The sequence below is a fragment of the Carcharhinus amblyrhynchos genome, chromosome 9 (assembly GCF_965287045.1).
Source record: "Carcharhinus amblyrhynchos chromosome 9, sCarAmb.v2.hapA, whole genome shotgun sequence".
NCBI classification, from domain to species: domain Eukaryota; kingdom Metazoa; phylum Chordata; class Chondrichthyes; order Carcharhiniformes; family Carcharhinidae; genus Carcharhinus; species Carcharhinus amblyrhynchos.
The window spans coordinates 39,274,399-39,296,863 of NC_137332.1; the positions used below are offsets into that span (position 1 = coordinate 39,274,399).

General features: G+C 44.6%; 1 protein-coding gene across 4 annotated transcripts in view; it reads left to right on the top strand.

Moving 5' to 3' along the window:
• The first annotated feature begins 4,590 nt into the window (after nt 1–4,590).
• agbl4 (AGBL carboxypeptidase 4) overlaps nt 4,591–22,465 on the top strand; it is a 791,814-nt gene continuing 773,939 nt past the window's right edge. For 2 of the 4 annotated variants that reach the window (XM_080195498.1, XM_080195500.1), the window contains exons 1-2: nt 4,652–4,681; nt 15,397–15,514. In XM_080195498.1, coding sequence (XP_080051624.1) covers nt 4,673–4,681; nt 15,397–15,514 — 127 coding nt within the window. In that variant the 5' untranslated portion in view covers nt 4,652–4,672. Of the gene's footprint in view, nt 4,682–15,396; nt 15,515–22,465 lie in introns of all 4 variants that reach the window. The other 2 variants (XM_080195501.1, XM_080195499.1) reach the window with 2 other exon arrangements.

Consider the following 22,465-nt stretch of genomic DNA (forward strand, 5'->3'; position numbering starts at 1 on the left):
GGAGATAAACCAGCTGAGAGTTGACAAAGTTGGATCAGTAGATAGGCTGACTGTGGGGCTTAGGTAGGTAACTAAAGCGGTGAAAGTAGGTGGTTCTTATGGGGATAATATGGGATCAAAAATTCTGCTCATACCTAAATGGTTATCAAGGTTGTGGACAATCTGATTCAGTCAGGAAGCAGCTGGCTTTAGGAACAAAGGGATGAAGAAATTTGCTTCAGCCTTTCCATCATTTAGCTAAATTAAATGAAGGCTCATCCATAACTAAATGGCGAACAAGAAACTTGATAGGTCAACAGCAATATAACGGTCAAGAGGTGAGTAGCGTACATGTGGAAACTGATTCCATTTCTTTAAATTATGTTGTTCGAAAGCATAGGTGAGGCAACCAAAGATGGATCCTTAGATACTTCTGAAATAACAGAGCAGCAGAGGAAAGAATAGCCACTTTTGGAACTTCAGCACATTAAGTATATATCTATTCCAGCTGTGATTGAGCAGATAGGAATAGGACCAATTGAAGGGAGTCACAGTGAACTGGGCAATGGAGGAAAATGGCAAGACTCACAACTAAAGGAAATGACAAGCACAAATAGCGCACAATGATCACAGCTAATAGTGGATGTTATTTGTAACATTGTTAAGAGCCATTTAGGTGCCATGGCAGAGTTTGGAGCTTGATTGAAGAGATTCAGCAGGGATTTTAGATATAATGAAAATTTCAAAGACCGTGGAGAGGAACCCAAGTTTGGGCATTGATGTTAGTTGAGACTGAGGTGGTCAAAAGTGTCTACATTTTTATGCTAGTACGTGAACAGATGCTTCCTGTACCCCCTGTCACTTCCAGCATAAAATTGGACGGTGCAAAATGACCAGCCAGATATCACTAGATTACCCAATTTATGCTCAAATATGATGTGGAGATGCTGGCGTTGGACTGGGGCAGGCACAATAAGAAGTCTCACAACACCAGTTTAAAGTCCAACAGGTTTATTTGGTAGCATGAGCTTTCAGAGGGCTGCTCCTTCATCTGGTGAGCGGAGAGTTGGGTTCACAAACAAGGCATATATAGACAGACTCAATTCCAAGATAATGGTTGGAATATGAGTTTTAACAGGTAATCAAGTCTTTACGAGTGGAGAGAGGGTTAAGCACTGGTTAAAAAGGTGTGAATTGTCTCAAGCCAGGACAGTTAGTAAGATGTTGCAAGCCCAGGCAAGTCATGGGGGTTACAGGTAGTGTGATATGAACCCAAGATCCTGGTTGAGGCTGTCCTTATGTGTGCAGAACTTGCCTATCAGTTTGCTCGGTGATTCTGCGTTGTTGTGTGTCTTGAAAGCCGCCTTGGAGAATGCTTACCTGAGGATCAGAGGCCGAATGCTGTTGACTGCTGAAGTGTTCCCCAACAGGAAGGGAACACTCTGCCTGGTGATTGTCGCGTGGTGTCCATTCTTCTGTTATCATAGTGTCTGCACGGTCTCGCTGATGTACCATGTCTCGGGACATCCCTTCCCGCAGTGTATCCGGTAGACAGCATTGGCCAAGTTGCAAAAACATGTACCGCACCTGGTGGATGGCGTTCTCACATGATGGCATCTGTGTCGATGATCTGGCACGTCTTGCAGAGGTTGCTGTGGCAGGGTTGTGCGGTGTCGTGGTCACTGTTCTCCTAAAGGCTGGGTAGTTTGTTGCAAACAATGATCTCTTCGAGGTTGCGCGGTTATTTGAAGGCAAGTAGTGGGGATGGCCTTGGCGAGATATTCATCTTCATCAGTGACATGTTGAAGGCTCCGAAGATGTCGTAACTTCTCTGCTCTGGGGATGTACTGGACAACAAAGGGTACTGTGTCTGCTGTGTCCCGTGTTTGTCTTCTGAGGAGGTCGGAACTATTGATCAATATCATGTTCTTGCGAGGGCATCTTTCAGCCTCAGTAAGCGTGTGTTGCGTTCCTCCTCATGTGAGCAATTCCTGTGTATATGGAGGGTTTGTCCTTAGGGGATGGCTTCTTTAATGTGTTTAGGGTGGAAACTGGAGAATTGGAGCATAGTGAGGTTATCCATGGACTTATGGTACAGTTAAGTGCTGGGTGGCCATCCTTGATGGAGATGCATGTGTCCAAGATGCAACCGATGCTGGAGAGTAGTCCATGGTGAGTCTGATGGTGGGATGGAACTTGTTGATGTCATCATGTTTCAGTAACCACGACACCACACAATCCTGCCGCTGCAGCCTCTGCAAGACGTTGCCAGATCGTCAGCATGGATGCCATCATCTCACGTGAGAACATGAGATGATGGCATCCACCAGGTACACAGTACCTACCCTTGTGACTCGGCCAACATTGTCTACCTGATACATTGCAGCAAAGGATGTAACGAGACATGGTACATTGGCAAGACCATGTAGACGGTACGACATTAGATGAATGGACACCGCTCGACAATCACCAGGCAGGAGTGTTCCCTTCCTATTGGGGTACACTTCACCAGTCAAGGGCATTCAGCCTCTGATCTTTGGGTAAGCGTTCTCCAAGGCAGCCTTCAAGACACACGACAACGTAGAATCAACGAGCATAAACTGATGGCCAAGTTCCGCACACATGAGGACGACCTCAACCGGGATCTTAGGTTCATGTCACACTACATGTAACCCCATGACTTGCTGGGCTTGCAACATTTTACAATTATCCTGGCTGGAGACAATTCACACCTCTCTAGTTCCATTGTCTGCACCTGTAAAGACTTGAGTCAGACTCGCATTCCAACCATTATCTTGAAGTTGAGCCTGTGTCTATACATGCCCTGTTTCAGAACCCAACTCTCCACTCACCCGATGAAGGAGCAGCACTGTGAAAGCTCTGGCCGCTAAATAAACCTGTTGGACTTTTACCTGCTGTTGTGAAATTTCTCACTATGCTCAAATAGGCAGGCGTATTTTTGAAAATAACTATGCGCATCGTACTAACTAACATTCGTAGGCTGAACAATTACTTCAATCGCAATTCCTTGAGGAGACATTACTATTCCTTCCAAAAAGGCGCACTGAAGTTTTTCCTTCATTTGCTCAAATTTGGCGCCACATCTCGAGTTTTGGCGGGGTTTTTTCCCGCAGTAGGCGGGTAAGAATAAATAACATTTCCCAACCACCGGGATTTCCGTCCTTTAATGTCAACAAGCGGAAAGTCAGGCGCTGTGGAGCACTGATCTGTAATTAATACGAATAATCACATCACCTGCTGGGTACAGTGTGCCTTTGTATAAATAATTTGAAAACATTCTTCCAAGAGAAACTCACTTTGTATAGTTTTGAAATAATCCTCGTGCAAATTCATAAATACAGCTGTGTGGTGGTAGAAACTGGCAGAATTGAATACAACAATGACTCCAGAAAAATATTTATTTTCCAAATTCTCTTGTTTACACAAGCATACAAAATATTTAATATCAAGTACAATGTTAAGGTTTCCACATCATCCCGAAGGCTGTGGGTTCCTGAGATCTTTTCTATTTTTAATAAACCGGATATGTTCCCAGTTGTTGAATGGCTCAGTCTGCAGGTATACACCACAGAATAACCAAGAGCTGATTAGATCCAAAAGTCTCATTAAATTTCACGATGTTACTTGTGTTTTTTTTCCCCCCTCAAAATGTCATCAATTCTGACAACACTGTCAATAATGATCGATGTGTTTGCAAACAATGTTAGCCTTAGATGATCTGTCCTTGGCAATTGTGGACCACTGAGGCTTCAACAGCCAGCTTCAAACTTCTCAAACTTGTTATTGGCGCAGTTTCTCCCTCACAGGCCGCCTTTCTTCCCCTTTATTTTTGTGAAATTTTAAACAGTCAACAACATCTCAATATTTACATATCTATATGTTTAATGTACCTGAGTTTTTAAACGCATCCTCCTCGCTATCTTGGTGTACTCTATTTGCATGTGAACCCACTCGGGCGTCACCGAATGTAACAAAAGCCTATACCCTGCCACCCCGCCTCGCCTTCCCCGCCCCGGCACCAGGTGCCCCACCCCCGGCCGTTCAATCACTCCCACTGCAATGCCCTATGTAACCGCGCCGCATTCGCAAATGCAAATAAATAAATTCTCCCCATGTCTTTTCGTTTTTGCTTTATTCTCATTTAATAAAACAGCTTGCAAATTTTAGTTTTTAATAAGAGGTCCCCGATGGAAATACGCCGTCATATTTTGTTTCTTTTTCCAGAATACTGATTCTTAACGACGGGGTACTATTTTTTGTTTTAAAGTCTCCAGTCTTTGCTGCCGGGCCATAGCACGCAAGCTCTGGCATCTGAACAAGTAAGTGCCTGAGCTCCAGCCGCCCAGATTAGGGAAGGAGCGGCGCGAGCCAGCGGCTCCTAACGGTCGCCTGTTCGATGCGCTCCGGGACACGCGGGGCGGCTGCCCAACGTTGGAAACCTGGTTAGGCGGGGCGGGGTGGGTAGTGGGGGGAGGAGGTGAGCGCGTGCCGCAGACTCATTCTCCCATCACCAAAGAGAGCCGCCTTTCCCCGGTCCCCGCCGTCCTGGCTCCACCTCCCCTCCTCCCCGTTCCCCTCCCCCCTCCGCCGCCAGCCAGTAACCACGGTAACCAACTCAGCGTTAGGCTGGAGACATGTACGAATTGTGGGATTGAAATGGCGGACAAGAGAAATGACTCTGGTGTGTAAAGTTGCTTGTTTGAATCGTTCATTTGTTGGTGCGGTCGTATTTTTGCATTGGTTTAAAAAATAGCCCGTGTTTCGCGCACTTTTTGGAGAAGGGTTGACCGGAACGCTGCCAAGTATAGCCATAATGCCGTGGGATAGATGCTAGAGCCTGTGGCTCTTGCTGCAGTGCTTAGCCTGCTCGGTCTGAGTGTTTATAAAGCGGTTCGATTTATGCGAATCCTCAAGAATATCCTCAAATGTTGTGGCAGAATGGTAAAGTTGTGTAATAAAAAGAATAGCACTCAATGAGTGGACATTGGCAAAGGAACGCGACATTATAATTTACAGTTTCGTTTACTGGCATTGAAAGATGCACGTACCTGTTTCTAATTTTAAAGGTTATCATAACTAGTTACTTAGCAAAATTCAAGATTACAGTAGTTAGGACTACGGAACATTTTTCTCATACTAAGATAAACGCAATTATAAATGTGTTTCTAACAAACTGACAACATGTTTTAAAAGTAAAAGGTAATCGGATCGTTCAGTTATGTGTCTCTAAACTGCTGATTATTAGCATTGTGTGGGTAATTTTTGTGTCATAAACTTTATTAGAAAAAATCAGCTGTTGTGCCACATGAGAATCGTTTATTTTAACAGCAGCAATGCTGCAATGGAAATAGGTGTTTTGCCTCATTTTGTGTGCATAACAACGTTCATGGGAAAATACTTTTCAGCCTGCCAATTTTTCTGTTTATATTTTACTGTATTTGGTTGAGTACAAAGTCTTTAACAAGGAAAACTAATCAAATAGAATTAAGGTATTTGGTTATTCCTTCAAATTCAAAGTTTCTTAATGACAGATGAATTGTGTGTATGTATGCTGGATTCTCATTTCAATAATGGAATCTCTATGTCAGTGACATTTAGGTACCATGTGAAGAATAGCATCATTTTAGCTGTCCTACATATATAAATTTGAAAATGTGAACCTAGTTTCTGATAGCTGCACTTGCAACACAAAACTAAATGCTATTTAGCATTCTCATATGGATTGCATATGGATGACTGATATGGGAAATTGACAAAACAAACCCTACTGGTTCCAATGAAGTATGTACTTCTGAAGTTGTAGCAGAATAAAAGCAGCATTACTTAATCTGGACATTTGATATTGAGGATGGATGGTGTCCACCAGGACCAACATTCTTTGTTCAAGGATTTTACCAAGAACTGCAATTAAGAATAAACATTGCCTTATAAGCTCTTGGGTGAACAGCCAACACAGGTAAGCATAGTGATTATCAACAGATTAGGATGCAGAAAGTGAATACTTGTTTTAAGAGTATAATTATACTGCAGCACAACAATGCAAAGTCAGTTGCTCCCAAATACACTGGCTCTACTGAAATTATACATTGACTTCAAGTTGATCTGAAGCCATTATATGTTGATTTTGATATGTGTGTCTGACGTTTTGACATAGTATTTGAAGTACATGAACTCCCATTTATAGTTTTGCTGTCATTTATATAAAGAAGCTGCTTGTATGTTGCTTGTTCAGATAGGCGTGAAATTGGCTAACAAGCCATTAAAGAGAACTGCAAAACTCTGAACAAAACATTAGCTTCCCCATCGTTAGTTAGAAGAATTGAACCATTAGGTGACAGCACCATTTTGTGATGTTTTCTATCTTGACTCTCTTAGCAAATTAAAAGTAGTCCTTTCAGACTGTAACTTCACCAGGCTAGAATGTTTGGGACCAAGTCAGTTTTGAATTTTGGAAATTTCTGGACCATGAAATGACATTACAGTGCCTAACAGGAAGCATATGAACTGGAAAATGCTACAGATTTAAAAAAAAGTACCTGAAACCTAAATTTGACAGAAGGAGTAATAAAAAAATACTGTTTCCATGTTGAGGAAAGAGGTGCCACAGTGGTTAGCCTGCACAGTATCATTCTGCTACTAATGGACGAGCTGATCCTTTTATGCAAACAATGAAACATACCTTGACAGCACCACTGCCTCAACCACAGGGACCTGGGTTTGATTCCCAGCATGGGTCGCTGTCTGTGTGGAGTTTGCACACTCTTCCCATGTCTGCGTGGGTTTCCTCCAGGTGCTCAGATTTCCCCCCACAGTCCAAAGATGTGTGGGTAAGGTGGATTGGCCATGTTAATTGTCCGTTAGTGTCAGGGGTATTAGCTAGGGTGAATGCATGGGGTTGTAGAGATAGGGCCTGGGTGGGATTGTGGTTGGTGCAGACTTGATGGGTTGAGTGGCCTCCTTCTGCACTGTAGATTCAATGAAACACCAGTCAAGCAGCACTTAAATTAGTTGTGCTGCCTGTTCTGTATTTGCAAGTGAGAAAATATTCAGAGCAATCATGAGTGCTCGTGATGCATCTGGTTTTATGAGTAAAGACTTCGGAACTAACACCTGACTTGAAACCCGACTATTCCAGGAAATTGGAGCTGTCAGTATAGTCAGGCTGTCTTCTATGTAAGCTCAAAGTGATCATTAACACCCATGTTCTCACTGATGGTGGAGTGAAGCCACATGCGGACCATTGCGGAACTACATGCATGAAAGAAATAGTGAGAAGTTATTTTTAGTGGCCTGGATTGGATGCAGAAATTGACGAGGAAGCTGTAACATACACTTCCTGTATGAAGGTAAGAAACCTGCCATCTTTAGCACTGTTACATCCAGGCTTGGCAATGAGTGCCTGCGGATTTACAGGACCCTTTAAAAGACATATATTCATGGTAACGGTTGATGCTCACACTAAGTGGCCAGAGATCACTGATGAAATCTACTTAATTGGAGAAGACTGTTGAGAAGCTAGGAGAGAAGTATTTAGTCGTTTTGGATTCCCTGAACAAATGGTAAGCGACAATGGACCTCAATTTGTCTCTTAAGAATTCAAAAGTTTCTTTGAAGAGAATGGTATTCAACATATTAGGCCTGCAGTGTATCATTCTGCTACCAATGGATGAGCTGATCCTTTTATGCAAACTATGAAACATACCTTGACAACAACCAGGGAGCAAGGTTCACTGATCAAATGTCTTAACAAATTCCTACTAGTGTGTTGGAATACCACACATTCCACGACCAAGACTTCTCTTGTATTACCAAGGTTGAAGAGATATTAGACCTAGACTATTTGACGCTAAATTGCTGCCCCCGACTACTTTCTGTGGGAGTTCACCTCTGTTATCCTGACAGCAGTTTACATCCCACCTCCATGTGGACGTAAAGATAGCGCTGGATGAAATATACACCACCACAAATAGCCTTGAGACGAAACAGCCCGTGACCTTGTTCATCAATCCAAGCTCAAAAGCATTCTACCAAGATACCATCAACACAGCTCTTATTCCACCAGAGGCCCAAACATCCTAGACCATTGCTACACAAATATCAAAAATGCCTATTGCTCTATTGCCTGCCCATACTTTGGTAAATTAGACAACAAGGCATGTGTTCCTGCACCCATCTTAGAAGCAAAAATCATCGACTTCAAGAAGTGTAACGGAGAACATGTCCCTGTCTACAACAATGGGGGCGAAGTAGAAATGGTTGAGAGCTTCAGTTTTTATGTGTTCAGATCAGCAGCAACCTGAACTGGTCCTTCTGTGTGGATGCTATAGTTAAGAAAGCCCACTGACACCTCTACTTTTTCAGGAGACTAAGGAAATCTGGCATGTCCACTACATCTCTCTCCAACTTCTACAGATGCACTATAGAAAGCATTCTTTCCAGTTCTGTCACAACTTGGTATGGTTCCTGTTCTGCCCAACACCACAAGAAACTACAAAGGGTTTTGAATGAAGTCCAATCCATCACTCAAGCCAGTCTCCTATCCATTGACACTGTCTACACTTGCTGCTGCCTTGGAAAAGCACCCAGCTAATCAATGACCCTGCGCACCCTGGACATACTCTCTTTTGCTGCCTTCTGTCAGGCAAAGATGCAAAAGTCTGAGAATTCAAAAACACCTTCTTCCCTGTTGCCATCAGACTTTTGAATGGACCTACCTCACACTAAGTCAATCTATCTCTACGTTCTAGCTATGATTGTAATACCACATTCTGCACTCTCTCCTTTCCTTCCCTATGTACAGTATGCTTTGTCTGTGTAGCACGCAAAAAAAACTTTTCATTGTATGCTAATACATGTGACAAATCAGATAAACAACTGATTGAATACTGATCATAGTTAAAACCGCTGGTCCAGTCTGTGCATGGATTGTGGCATGAGCCCATTTCTCCCTGTGGCGTAATTTCTAGCCAAAACACCTTGTCCTTGGAAATTTTCATGCTTTTTTCTCCTGCCATTCCATTTGTCCTTGTCATTGCTGTCATACGATGCTGTATTTTCTCTGTACAACAGCAATAAATGGACAAATGGAACAGCAGGAAAGCAAGTATAGAGTTTTCCTCTCCCATCAAGGACATGTAGTTTTGCCTAGGAATTACTCCACAGGGGAGAAATGGGTTCCTGCCACAATCCTTTCACAGACTGAACCTATCCCAGCAATGACACTATTTAGAGTAGACAGACTAGCTGTTGGCTGGGAGGACAGATAAGCTGAAATCAGCATGCTGCAAATCCAGACTCAACCGTACACAGTCCAGACTTGAACCTTCCTACAAGGTCCTACAAGCACTAACAGACGCTGTTGAATAAAGCAACTCTCATCTACTGATCAGACACAGAGACAACCTCTAATTTCTATGTCAACACCTGTTAAACCTACCACTGATGATGATTGTGCAAAGACAAAAATGCAAGAGATTACCACCGGTGTAAAGAAGAAGATGCCAGAAGCCATTTTGAGAGCAACAATCTCCAGACCATCTGACTTATTAGTGACTGACTTATTGATTATTGTTGAACTTGTTTTTAACTTGTTGGGGACGCTGATTTAAAGGGGGAGGAAATGTTATGTAATTGTATTAATTCTTATTGGCTTACTGAGCTCTGTTGTATTCGTGTATCCACCAGAAGTGACGTGTGACGTCATAAGCCCCTGGCGCGGGAAATGGGTAGAGGAGAAGCACCTGTTTAGGAGAACACACCTGTAAATAAGCTCCATTGTTTTAAATCCTTGGTGCTCTCAAGCATCATTCTCCAATATACAATACTGCCTATAATATAACAGGAATAATTTGATTCAGTTTCACCAGAATTACTTGACGCGAGTCACAGTCAGTTGCTGAGTATTCTGGATATGTACATTTGAAAGCAGCTGGGATATTCTGCACCTATATATGGTTTGCCAATTTATTTGTCAAGATCCTGTCAAATTTGGTGCCCTGATAGTCACATAAGAAATAGGAGCAGGAGTAGGCCATCTAGCTCTTTGAGCCTGCCCCGCCATTCAATAAGATCATGGCTGATCTGTCGTGGCTCAGTTCCACTTTTCCGCCCTCTCCCCATAACCCTTAATCCCCTTGCCTATCAAAAACCTATCAACCCGCATCTTAGATATATTTAGCGAGGCAGCCTCCACTACTTCAACGGGCAGAGAATTCCAGAGATTCACCACCTTTTGAGTGAAGAAGTTCCTCCTCAACTCCGTTCTAAACCGCCTCCCATTTATCTTGAGGCTGTGCCCTCTAGTCCTACTGTCCTTTCTAAGCGGGAAGAGTCTCTCCACCTCTATCCTATCCATCCCATTCATCATCATATATGTCTCAATGAGATCTCCCCTCATTCTTCTAAACTCTGACGAGTACAAGCCCAGTTTATTCAGCCTCTCCTCATAGTTCAACCCCCTCAACTCCGGCATCAGCCTAGTAAACCTCCTCTGCACTCCCTCCAAGGCCAAAATATCCTTGCGTAAGTGTGGCGACCAAAACTGCACACAGTACTCCAGCTGCAGCCTCACCAGTGCCCTGTACAGTTGCAGCAAGACCTCCCTACTTTTATATTCAATCCCCCTCGCTATGAAGGCCAGCATCCCATTAGCCTTCCTGACCACCTGCTGCACCTGCAGGCTGGGTTTTTGCAACTCATGCACAAGGACCCCGAGGTCCCTCTGCACCGTTGTATGCTGCAGTTTTTTGACATGTAAGGAATAATCCTTCCTACCATTATTCCTACCAAAGTGGACAACTTCACACTTGCCAACATTAAATTCCATTTGCCAGTTCCTGGCCCATTCGCCCAGCCTATCTAGATCCTTCTGCAGACTTTCCACGCCCTCCGCACAATTTGCCGTTCCACCAATCTTGGTGTCATCAGCAAATTTCAACACCATACACTCGGTTCCCTCCTCCAGATCATCTATATAAATGGTAAATAGCTGAGGCCCCAGCACCGACCCCTGGGGCACTCCGCTAGTCACCAACCGTCAATCCGAATAGCACCCATTGACCTCCACTCTCTGCCTCCTATTTGACAGCCAATCCCCTATCCGTGCTAACACCCTACCCCCAACTCCATGCCCCCTAACCTTCTGTAATAACCTCTTGTGCGGCACCTTATCAAACGCCTTCTGAAAATCAAGAAACACCACATCCACCGGCTCTCCTCTATCCACCGCCCTACACACATCCTCATAGAACTCCAATAAATTCGTCAGACACGACTTCCCCTTAACGAAAACCGTGCTGCATCTGCTCTATCAAACAATTCTCCTCAAGATGCCTCGCTATTTTCTCCTTGATCATGGATTCAAGCATTTTACCTACAACAGACGTTAAACTAACCGGCCTATAATTCCCTGAGTGGGTTTCTGCAAAATTGGTAACTAAGCTTCCTGCAAGCCCTGTTGCTGGATGGTTTATACAAGTTGGCCTTATACTGCAGCATCATTGGATGGTTTGATCAGCATGATGTGCCACATTGGTGATAGTAGCTGTTGTCCAATAGCCAGCTGCACTTGCTAATGTTTATCCTGATCTCGCAAGTTTTTTGAAAGATAGACAGAACAGAGGTCAATTCCTACCCTTTTTGAGCTGGATTCATTGCTGTAGATGCCTGAGCAGAATCTGAGAGATTAACCAGGAAAATGTTGTTGGAGAGCCCTGGGCAGGTGACAGTGGTAATGCAGATAGATGTGTGGGTAAGAGGAAGTTGAGATTCTGGCATGTTGTTCAAAGAATGAGTTCATGAAGGGCAGGTCATGTTTGACTAATTTGATGGAATTCTTTGAGAACATTTACATGTGCAGTGAACGATGGGGAACCTGTGGATGTGGTGTATCTGGATTTCCAGAATGCATTTGACAAGGTGCCGCACCAAAGACTGCTACATAAGATAAACACACAGTGTTACGGATAATGTATTAGCATGGATAGAGGATTGGTTAACTAACAGAAAGCAAAGAGTGGGGGTAAATGGGTGTTTTTCAGGTTGGCGATCAGTGACTGGTGGTGTGCCTCAGGGATCAGTGTCGGGATTGCAATTGTTTATGATTTACATAGATGATTTGAAGTTGGGGATCAAGCGTTGTGTGTCAAAATTCGCAGATGACACTAAAGATGGGTGGAAGAGCAAAGTGTGCAGAGGATGCTGAAAGACTGTAAAAGGATATAGATAATCTAAGCAAGTGGGTGAGGGTCGGGCAGATGGAGTATAATATTGGTCAATATAAGGTCATCCATTTTGGTAGGAATAACAACAAAATGAACTGTTATTTAAATGGTAAAAAATTGCAGCATGCTGCTGTGCAGAGGGACCTGGGTGTCCTTGTGCAGGAATCTCAAGAAGTTGGTTTGCAGGTGCAGCAGGTAGTTAAGAAGGCAAATGGAAATTTGTCCTTCATTGCTAGAGGCATGGAGTTTAAAAAGTGAGATTATGTTGTAGCTGTATAAGGTGCTGGTGAGGCCACACCTAGAGTACTGTGTACAGTTTTAGTCTCCTTACTTGAGAAAGGATATACTGGCACTGAAGGGGGTGCAGAGGAGATTCACTAGATTGATTCCTTAGTTGAGAGAGTTGGCTTAGGAGGAGAGACTGAGTAGATAGGGGCTATAATCATTGGAATCCAGAAGATTGGAGGGGGATCTTATAGAAACTATTAGATTATGAAGGGAATAGATAAGATAGAAGCAGGGAAGTTGTTTCCACTCGTGGGTGAAACTAGAACTATGGGGTATAGCCTCAAACTAAGGGGAAGCTGATTTAGGACTGAGTTGAGGAAGAACTTCTTAACACAAAGGGTTGTGAATCTATGGAATTCCCTGCCCAATGAAGCAGTTGAGGCTACTTCATTGAATGTTTTTAAGACAAGGATAGTTAAATTTTTGAACAGTAAAGGAATTAAGGGTTATGGTGAGTGGGTGGGTAAGTGGAGCTGAGTCCACAAAAAGATCAGCCATGATCTTATTGAATGGCAGAGCAGACTCGAGAGCCAGATGGCCTGCTCCTGCTCCTAGTTCTTATGTTCTTATTTAAAGAAACACCACATTTGATTGTTGAAATGATCTGACTCCCATCTGAAGATTGGGAAACTGTTTAAAACTTCAAAGTCACAATGCCTCCCATATTAATAGGCAAGGTGGTAACAAATTGAGTCTGAGCACCAGACTGTTAACTCTGTGTCGCTGTCTTAGGATGGATGCAAGATGGTCTGATCTGGATGGGGACATTGATGGTCTGATTTGCTTGGGTATGCTCAAAAAAATCCCGACAACTGGTGTTTCTGATGAATGGATTTCCAAACTTGTGAGATGTCAAGCGTATGTCCAACAGAAAAATTTTAACTGTGTGGCTCCACATCTCTAAAATGCACTCAGAAAAGTCACTATAGAAAGAAAGTATTTGAAGTTTGGTGGAAAAATGGACAACTTTGAATTCTCTAATAATTGACATGATATAACACCAGTAGTGTTGCTCATCATTAATGACTGTGGCATGCATTTATAGAACAGACAGATATTCTACTGTTCCAGGAAAACATTGCTGTCTATTTTCTCCATAGGTTGCAAGAACATTTGGCATTGAAAATTAAATGTTGTTGACTTTGACTCACTTGTTTGTGAAGTAAGAACATAAGAAATAGGAGCAGGAGTAGGCCATCTAGCCCTTCGAGCCTGCCCCGCCATTCAATAAGATCATGGCTGATCTGTTGTGGCTCAGTTCCACTTTTCCGCCCTCTCACCATAGCCCTTAATCCCCTTGCCTATCGAAAACCTATCAACCCGCGTCTTAGATATATTCAGCGAGGCAGCCTCCACCACTTCAACGGGCAGAGAATTCCAGAGATTCACCACCCTTTGAGTGAAGAAGTTCCTCCTCAACTCCGTTCTAAACCACACAACTCAGGGTGTGATTCAAAAGTGTAATGCATACTGTGGCATAAGATGTCGATACATTTTTACACCTCACTTTTGTGCTTTATGAAATCATTTAACATGGATTTACCATGGACCTGATCCAGCAGTCTCGGCTTAAAAAGGCTTTTTGCATACTTTCTCAGACATTTCTATGGAGCAGCAGAGTGTTGCGGCCTGTAAATACTCCTGGCATCTACCCCTTTAACAATAGTACTCTTAACTTTACTGATCAAAACCTGCTTTATCTATTTATCCTGTGAAGTAGCTGATTCAACATTGTTCAAATTTGTGAAGCTTGGAACGTGTTTCTTTTGCTGTTCCTTTTGCTCCTGTAAAATTCTGATGGCTAAGCATCTAGTTCTCCACAGTTGAAGTCAGTGCAAAGAACAATGGAGAGAGCTTGTTTGCATTACTGTGTAATTGTACATAATGTGCTAACACACACTTTTATCTGGGCATGGTGATATTGGTCATTGATACAGGACTGAATATTTTGTTCCGGCACAGTGGGCAGAAGGGTGATGTAGAACATAGAAAACTACAGCACAAACAGGCCCTTTGGCCCACAAGTTGCACTGATCATATCCCTACCTACTAGGCCTATCTATAACCCTCAGTCCCATTAAATCCCACGTACTCATCCAGAAGTCTCTTAAAAGACCCCAATGAGTTCACCTCCACCACCACCAATGGCAGCCGATTCCACTCACCGACCACCCTCTGAGTGAAAAACTTACCCCTGACATCTCCTCTGCACCTACTCCCCAGCACCTTAAACCTGTGTCCTCTCGTAGCGATTGTTTCAGCCCTGAGAATCCACCCGATCTATACCTCTTAACACTTTATAAACCTCTGTCAGGTCACCTCTCATCCTTCGTCTCTCCAGGGAGAAAAGACCTAGCTCCCTCAACCTATCCTCAAAAAGCATGCCACTCAATCCAGGCAACGTCCTTGTAAATCTCCTCTGCACCCTTTCAATAGCTTCCACATCTTTCTTGTAATGAGGTGACTAGAACTGCGCACAGTACTCCAAGTGGGGTCTGACAAGGGTCTTATAAAGCTGCAGCATTATCTCTCGACTCCTAAACTCAATCCCTTGATTAATGAAGGCTAGTACACCATACGCCTTTTTGACCACATCCTCCACCTGCAAGGCCGATTTAAGAGTCCTATGGACCCGGACCCCAAGGTCCTTCAGATCCTCTACACTGCTAATACCCTTGATATTATACTCCTTCATCCCATTGGACCTGCCAAAACGGACCACTACATATTTATCCAGGTGGAAGTCCATCTGCCACTTCTCTGACCAGTCTTGCATTCTACCTATGTCACGCTGCAACTTCTGACATCCCTCCAGACTATCCGCAGCACCACCAATCTTTGTGTCGTTGGCAAACTTACCAATCCATCCCTCCACTTCCTCATCCAGGTCATTTATGAAAATTACAAGCAGCAAGGGTCCCAGAACAGATCCCTGGGGCACTCCGCTGGTGACCGACCTCCATGCAGAAAAAGACCCATCCACAACCACTCTCTGCCTTCTGCAGGTAAGCCAGTTCTGGATCCACAAGGCAACAGCCCCTTGGATCGCATGCCCTCTCACTTACTCAAGAAGTGTTGCATGGGGGACCTTATCGAACGCCTTGCTGAAGTCCATATAAACCACATCCACCGCTCTTCCTTTGAAAATGTGACAAAACACATTGACGAATGGAATAGAACATAAGAACATAAGAAATAGGAGCAGGAGTAGGCCATCTAGCACTTTGAGCCTGCCCCGCCATTCAATAAGATCATGGCTGATCTGTCGTGGCTCAGTTCCACATTCCCGCCCTCTCCCCATAACCTTTAATCCCCTCTCTTATCAAAAACCCATCAACCCGCGTCTTAAAAATATTTAGCGAGGCAGCCTCCACCACTTCAACAGGCAGAGAATTCCAGAGATTCACCACCCTTTGAGTGAAGAAGTTCTTCCTCAACTCCGTTCTAAACCGCCCCCCCTTTATCTTGAGGCTGTGCCCCCTAGTCCTACTGTCCTTTCTGAGCGGGAAGAGTCTCTCCACCTCTATCCTATCCATCCCATTCATCATCTTATACGTCTCAATGAGATCTCCCCTCATTCTTCTAAACTCTAACAAGTACAAGCCTAGTTTATTCAGCCTCTCCTCATAGATCAACCCCCTCAACTCTGGTATCAGCCTAGTAAACCTCCTCTGCACTCCCTCCAAGGCCAAAATATCCTTGCGTAAGTACGGCACCCAAAACTGCACACAGTACTCCAGCTGCGGCCTCACCAATGCCCTATACAGTCGCAGCAAGACCTCCCTACTTTTATATTTAATCCCCCTCGCGATGAAGGCCAGCATCCCATTTGCCTTCCTGACCACCTGCTGCACCTGCAAGCTGGGTTTTTGCGACTCATGCACAAGGACCCCGAGGTCCCTCTGCACAGTCGCCTGCTGCAGTTTTTCGCCACGTAAGTAATAATCCTTCCTACCATTATTCCTACCAAAGTGGACCACCTCGCACTTGCCAACATTAAATTCCATTTGCCAGTTCCTGGCCCATTCGCCCAGCCTATCTAGATCCTTCTGTAGACTCTCCACACCTTCCGCACAATTTGCCGTTCCCCCAATCTTGGTGTCATCAGCAAATTTTGACACCATACACTCGGTTCCCTCCTCCAGATCATCTATATAAATGGTAAATAGCTGAGGCCCCAGCACCGACCCATGGGGCACTCCACTAGTCACCAACCACCAATCCGAATAGCACTCATTGACCCCCACTCTCTGCCTCCTATTTGACAACCAGTCCTCTATCCACGCTAACACCCTACCCCCAACTCCATGTCCCCTGATCTTCTGCAATAACCTCTTGTGAGGTACCTTGTCAAACGCCTTCTGAAAATCAAGAAAGACCACATCCACCGGCTCTCCTTTATCCACCGCCCTAGACACATCCTCATAGAACTCCAGTAAATTTGTCAGACACGACTTCCCTTTAACGAAACCGTGCTGCGTCTGCTCTATCAAGCAATTCCCCTCAAGATGCCTCGCTATTTCCTCCGTGATGACGGATTCTAACATTTTACCTACAACAGATGTTAAACTAACCGGCCTATAATTCCCTGCCTTTTGCCTGGCACCCTTCTTAAACAACGGCGTAACATTAGCCATTTTCCAATCTTCCGGCACTTCCCCGGAATCTAGCGACGTCTGGAAAATAATCACCAAGGCATCCACTATCACCTCCGCCATTTCTTTCAGAATCCTCGGATGCATTCCATCTGGTCCTGGGGACTTGTCCGCAATCAGCCCCTCCAGTCTGTCGAGCACCGCCTCTCTAGTAACAGTAATGTCATTGAGACCCTCCAGTCCTACCACCTTTCCATCTCTAACACCTGGCAAATTATTCACGTCCTCCTCTGTGAAGACCGAAACAAAAAAGTTATTCAAGACCTCAGCCATATCCCCATCCCCTACCACTAAGTCCCCCTTCTCATCCTCTAAGGGTCCAACGTTCACCCTAGCCAGCCTCTTCCTTTTTACATATTTATAAAAACTCTTGCTATCCTTTTTTATATTAAGCGCTAGCCCAGCTTCATAGTTTCCCCTACCCTTCTTTATCAACTTCTTTGTCAATCTTTGTTGACATTTAAATCTCTCCCAATCGTCTTCTCGCCCTCTACTCTTAGCTACTCTAAACGCCTCCGCTTTTAATTTAACACTTTCTTTCACCTCCTTCGTTATCCACGGCTTATTACCTCTCCTCCTACAGTCCTTTTTGACCATCGGAATAAATTTCTGCTGAGCACCAAGACAGATCTCCTTAAAGATCCTCCACTGTTCCTCAGCAGACCTACCTTCCAATGCGCTCCCCCAGTCCACATTCGCCAATTCTTCTCTCATCCTACCGTACTCCCCTCTGTTCAAACAAAGGACGCGTGTCCGGGAACCTACTTTCTCCTCCTCCATCTACACCAGAAACTCCACCATACAATGATCACTTCCTCCAAGAAGATCCTTCACCGCAAGGTCCCTAATTCTACCCGCCTCGTTACATAACACCAGATCCAAGGCAGCTCGCTCCCTCGTCGGCTCCAACACACACTGTTCAAGGAAACTATCCCGGCAGCATTCCAAGAACAACTCCTCGAGCCCACCGTGTCCAACATGGGTCGACCAATCAATATGCAGATTGAAATCCCCCATAATTACGGCCGTCCCATTCCTGCACGCCGCACTTATTTGCGCGTTAACAGCCCACCCCACCTCCAGATCATTATTCGGGGGCCTATAGACGACACCCACCAGCGTCTTCCTCCCTTTGCTGTTCTTAATCTCCACCCACAACGATTCCACTTTCTGCTCCTTGGCTCCAATATCATCCCTTGCTACCACCCTGATGCTATCCTTAATCAGCAGAGCTACGCTCCCCCCTTTTTCCTCCCGCCTATCCTTCCTAAACACTTGATACCCCTGGACATTCAGCTCCCAGTCCCTGTCATCTTGCAGCCACGTCTCTGTAATGGCCACCAGATCATATCCATTTGTGCTGATCTGCGCCACCAGTTCACCCACTTTATTCCGAATGCTTCGTGCATTCAGATACAGTGCCTTCATCCCAGCCTTCACCTGGGCCCTATTTGCCAGAACGCCGCCAACCATACTCACGCCCCCTACTCCCTTTATTATTGGGACATCCTCGGCCTCTTCCCTTACCTGTACCCTCTCCTTAACTTTGCCAGGACTCTGGTCCCAGCACGGTTCAGACCAACCCCATCCCGCCCGAACAGGTCCCACCTACCCCAATACTGATGCCAATGCCCCATAAATTCAAACCCATTCCTCCCACACCAATCCCTGAGCCACCCATTCACTTCCTTAATCCTATCAACCCTACGCCCGTCTGCACTCGGTGCAGGCAGTAGTCCAGAGATAACCACCTTGTCGGTTCTACTTTTTAATTCCATTCCCAGCTTCTCATACTCCCTCCCCAGATCCTCAGTTCACATTTTGCCTATGTCGTTGGCACCCACATGTACCCCTCATTCCACTGGGGCCTCATTTGCTATTTAATTTGGCATATTAGGATGACGGGCCCATAATTTACAAGACCACCCACTTCTGGGTATACCTATATTCAAGAAAGGGAACAGGGATACCCCAGGAAATTACCGACTGGTGAGTCTAACCTCAGTGATTGGTAAGTTGATGGAGAGGATCCTAAGGGACATGATTTATAAACATTTCGAGAAGTTTAGTCTGGTCAAAAGTAGTCAGCACGGCTTTGTCAAGGGCAGGTCATGCCTTACGAGCCTGGTTGAGTTCTTTGAAAATGTGACAAAACTCTCCAGGAATTGCTCTTCTATGTGGTTACTAGTTTGATTTGCTCAATCGATATGCAGACTAAAATCACCCAAAATTGTGGATGTTCCTTTATTGCATACGTGTCTAATTTCCTCTCTAATCCAACACTACCACGACAGTTTACATACAACTCCCACGAATGTTTTTGCCTTTTGGTGTTTCTCAATTCTACCTATTCAGATTCCACATCATTGGAGCTAAAATCCTTCCTCACCATTGCATTAATTTCTTCTTTAAGCAACAATGCAACCCCCTATCTTTTTCTTTTTGTCTGCCCTTTCTAAATACTGAAAACCCCTAGATGTTTAGTTCCCATCCTTGGTCACCCTGCAGGCATGCCTTCATAATCCTAGTTATAGCATTGATTAATTCATTCACTTTATTGCAAACGTTTTGCATATTAAGGCAGAAAGCCTTTCGGCTTGTCTTTTTAACATTACCTGTTCCATTCCTATTATTTTTAACTGTGGCCCTGTTTTGATTCTGGTACTTGATCTTGTTATCACTTATTTCCCTTTCTGTATTTAGTTCTTGTCCTTATTTCCCCCCTCCTCTGACTCCTTGCATAGATTCCCATACCCCTGTCATTTTATAATCAACCTTTCCCAACCACATTGTCCATGATCTCATGATGCACTTTATAGTAAAGTTGCTGACCATTTTGGCTTTGAACAGCATTGAAAATATTTTTGAAGACCACTAACGCCTTTGTTCTGTCTCTAGTGCAGATGAAGCATCATCCACTGGTCCAAATATCATTGCCAAGCCATCATTCCTTTCTGAGGGAAAACCTTCTGAGGAAACATCATCTCATTCTTTCTCTGGCCCAAGCATCAGTGAAGATACTAGCACCCCAGCTAAAGTTAGCATGTTGAGACAAGGGCAGGTACAATCTCACAATGGTGAAACCATTTCACATTCGCACATGTAGCTGCCAGAGTATGTGGTGGAGAAGGCCTTAGGCAGTTTGGAGGAGTGACTGCTTCTGACTCAGATGATGAGCCTCAATCTCTGTTGAGATTCTCAACAGAATCTCAGCTTCTGTTGAGATTTGGTGGATCTACCAGAGGGGTTGCATGCTTGCTCTGACTGGTATTATCCATCCAAGCCACATGCACTGTAATCACCCACTCTTCAGAGTGCCAAGCTTTTACCATCGACATGCTAGTGACTATCTGAGAGGGGCAAGCAGAGCATATTGCAGGCACAGATTATATTGGGCATTTATAATGGGCAACATCTCCTCCTTCCACCCGCCATTGACATAGTCCTCAAACAGTGCTATGGTAACAGAAGCCCCTCCTGCAACTCAGCAAGAATCTTCTAAATGTGGTGGGTCACCCACAATTTCAGCTGCACAGAGGATGTCCACCAAAATCACCCAGGGAAAGAGAAGTAGTAGGTCAGCCTGTCTCCGCCGCAGCTGTAACTGAGAGAGGGGGGAATAATAAGGGATGCATTAGGATAACTCCTCAATAATCACCAAGTGGGTCTTGTTGTTGATCTCATAATTGTTATATAAATAAACCCTGACTTCATTATTTCTCATACAGAGATTTTTTTGATGTGGAAATGCCGGGGTCGGACTGGGGTAGGGACAGTAGGAAGTCTCACAACACCAGGTTAAAGTCCAACAAGTTTATTTGGTAGCACAAGCTTTCAGAGTGCTGCCCCTTCATCAGGTGAGTGGAGGATTGGGTTCACAAAAAAGGGCATATATAGACACAATTTACAAGACAATGGTTGGAATGTGAGTCTTAACAGGTAATCACGTCTTAAATGTGCAAACAATGTGAGGGGAGAGAGGGCTAAGTACAGGTTAAAGTGATTTGGATTGTCTCAAGCCAGGACAGTTAGTGAGATTTTGCAAGCCCTGGCAAGTCATGAGGGTTACAGATGGTGTGACATGAACCCAAGATCCCCTGTTGAGGCCATCCTCGTATGCGTAACTTGACTGTCAGTTTTGGCTTGGCGATTCTGTGTTGTGTGTTGTGAAGGCCGCCTTGGAAAGCACTTACCTGAAGGTCAGAGCTGAATGCCCTTGACTGCTGATAGGAAGTGTTAGGAACTGCTGATAGGAGTGTTTCCCGATAGGAAGGGAACACACCTGCCTGGTGATTGTCAAGTGGTATCCGTTCATCCCATGGTACATTGGGGAAACATCTGCCTGGTCTCCCCAATGTACCATGCCTCAGAATGTCCTTTCTTCTTAGGATGTTGGTGGGAATTTTTGCTGTGACGTGTTGGAACTGTCGATTGATGAGTTGAGTGCCATATCCTGTTCTTGTCAAGTGTCATATCCTGTGAACAGAAGACAAACATGGGACATGGCAGACAGAGTACCCTTCATCATCCAGTACTTCCCTGGAGCAGAGAAACTATGGCATCTTCTCCGGAGCCTTCAACATGCCATCGATGAAGACGAACATCTCGCCAAGGCCATCCCCATGCCTCCACTCTTTGCCTTCAAACATCTGCGCAACCTCAAACAGACCATTGTCCGCAGCAAACTACCCAGTCTTCAGAAGAACAGTGACCATGACATCACACAACGCTGCCACAGCAACCTCTGCAAGATGTGCCAGATCATGACATGACATTCAGCCTCCGATCTCGTTCTCCAAGGTGGCCTTCATGACATATGACAACACAGAATCATTGAGCAGAAACTGGTAGCCAAGTTCCCCACATGTGGACGATGTCAACTGGGATCTTGGGTTCATGTCACACTATCTGTAACCCCCCACGACTTGCCTGAGCTTGCAAAATCTCACTAACTGTCCTGGCTGGAGACAATACACACCTCTTTGACCTGTGCTTAACCCTCTCTTCACTCACATTGTCTGTACCTTTAATATTTGATTACCTGTAAAGACTCGCATTCTAACCATTATCTTGTAAATTGAGTTTGTGTCTATATATGCCCTGTTTGTGAACACAGCTCCCACTCACCTGATGAAGAGGCAGTGCTCCTAAAGCTTGTGGCTTGTGTTACCAAATAAACCTGTTGGACTTTAACCTGGTATTGTGAAACTTCTTACTGCGCTTACTCCAGTCCAATGCCGGCATCTCCACATCATGGTTACCAAGGCATCCTTGACGTGATGGTTATCCATGCAGTCTCAT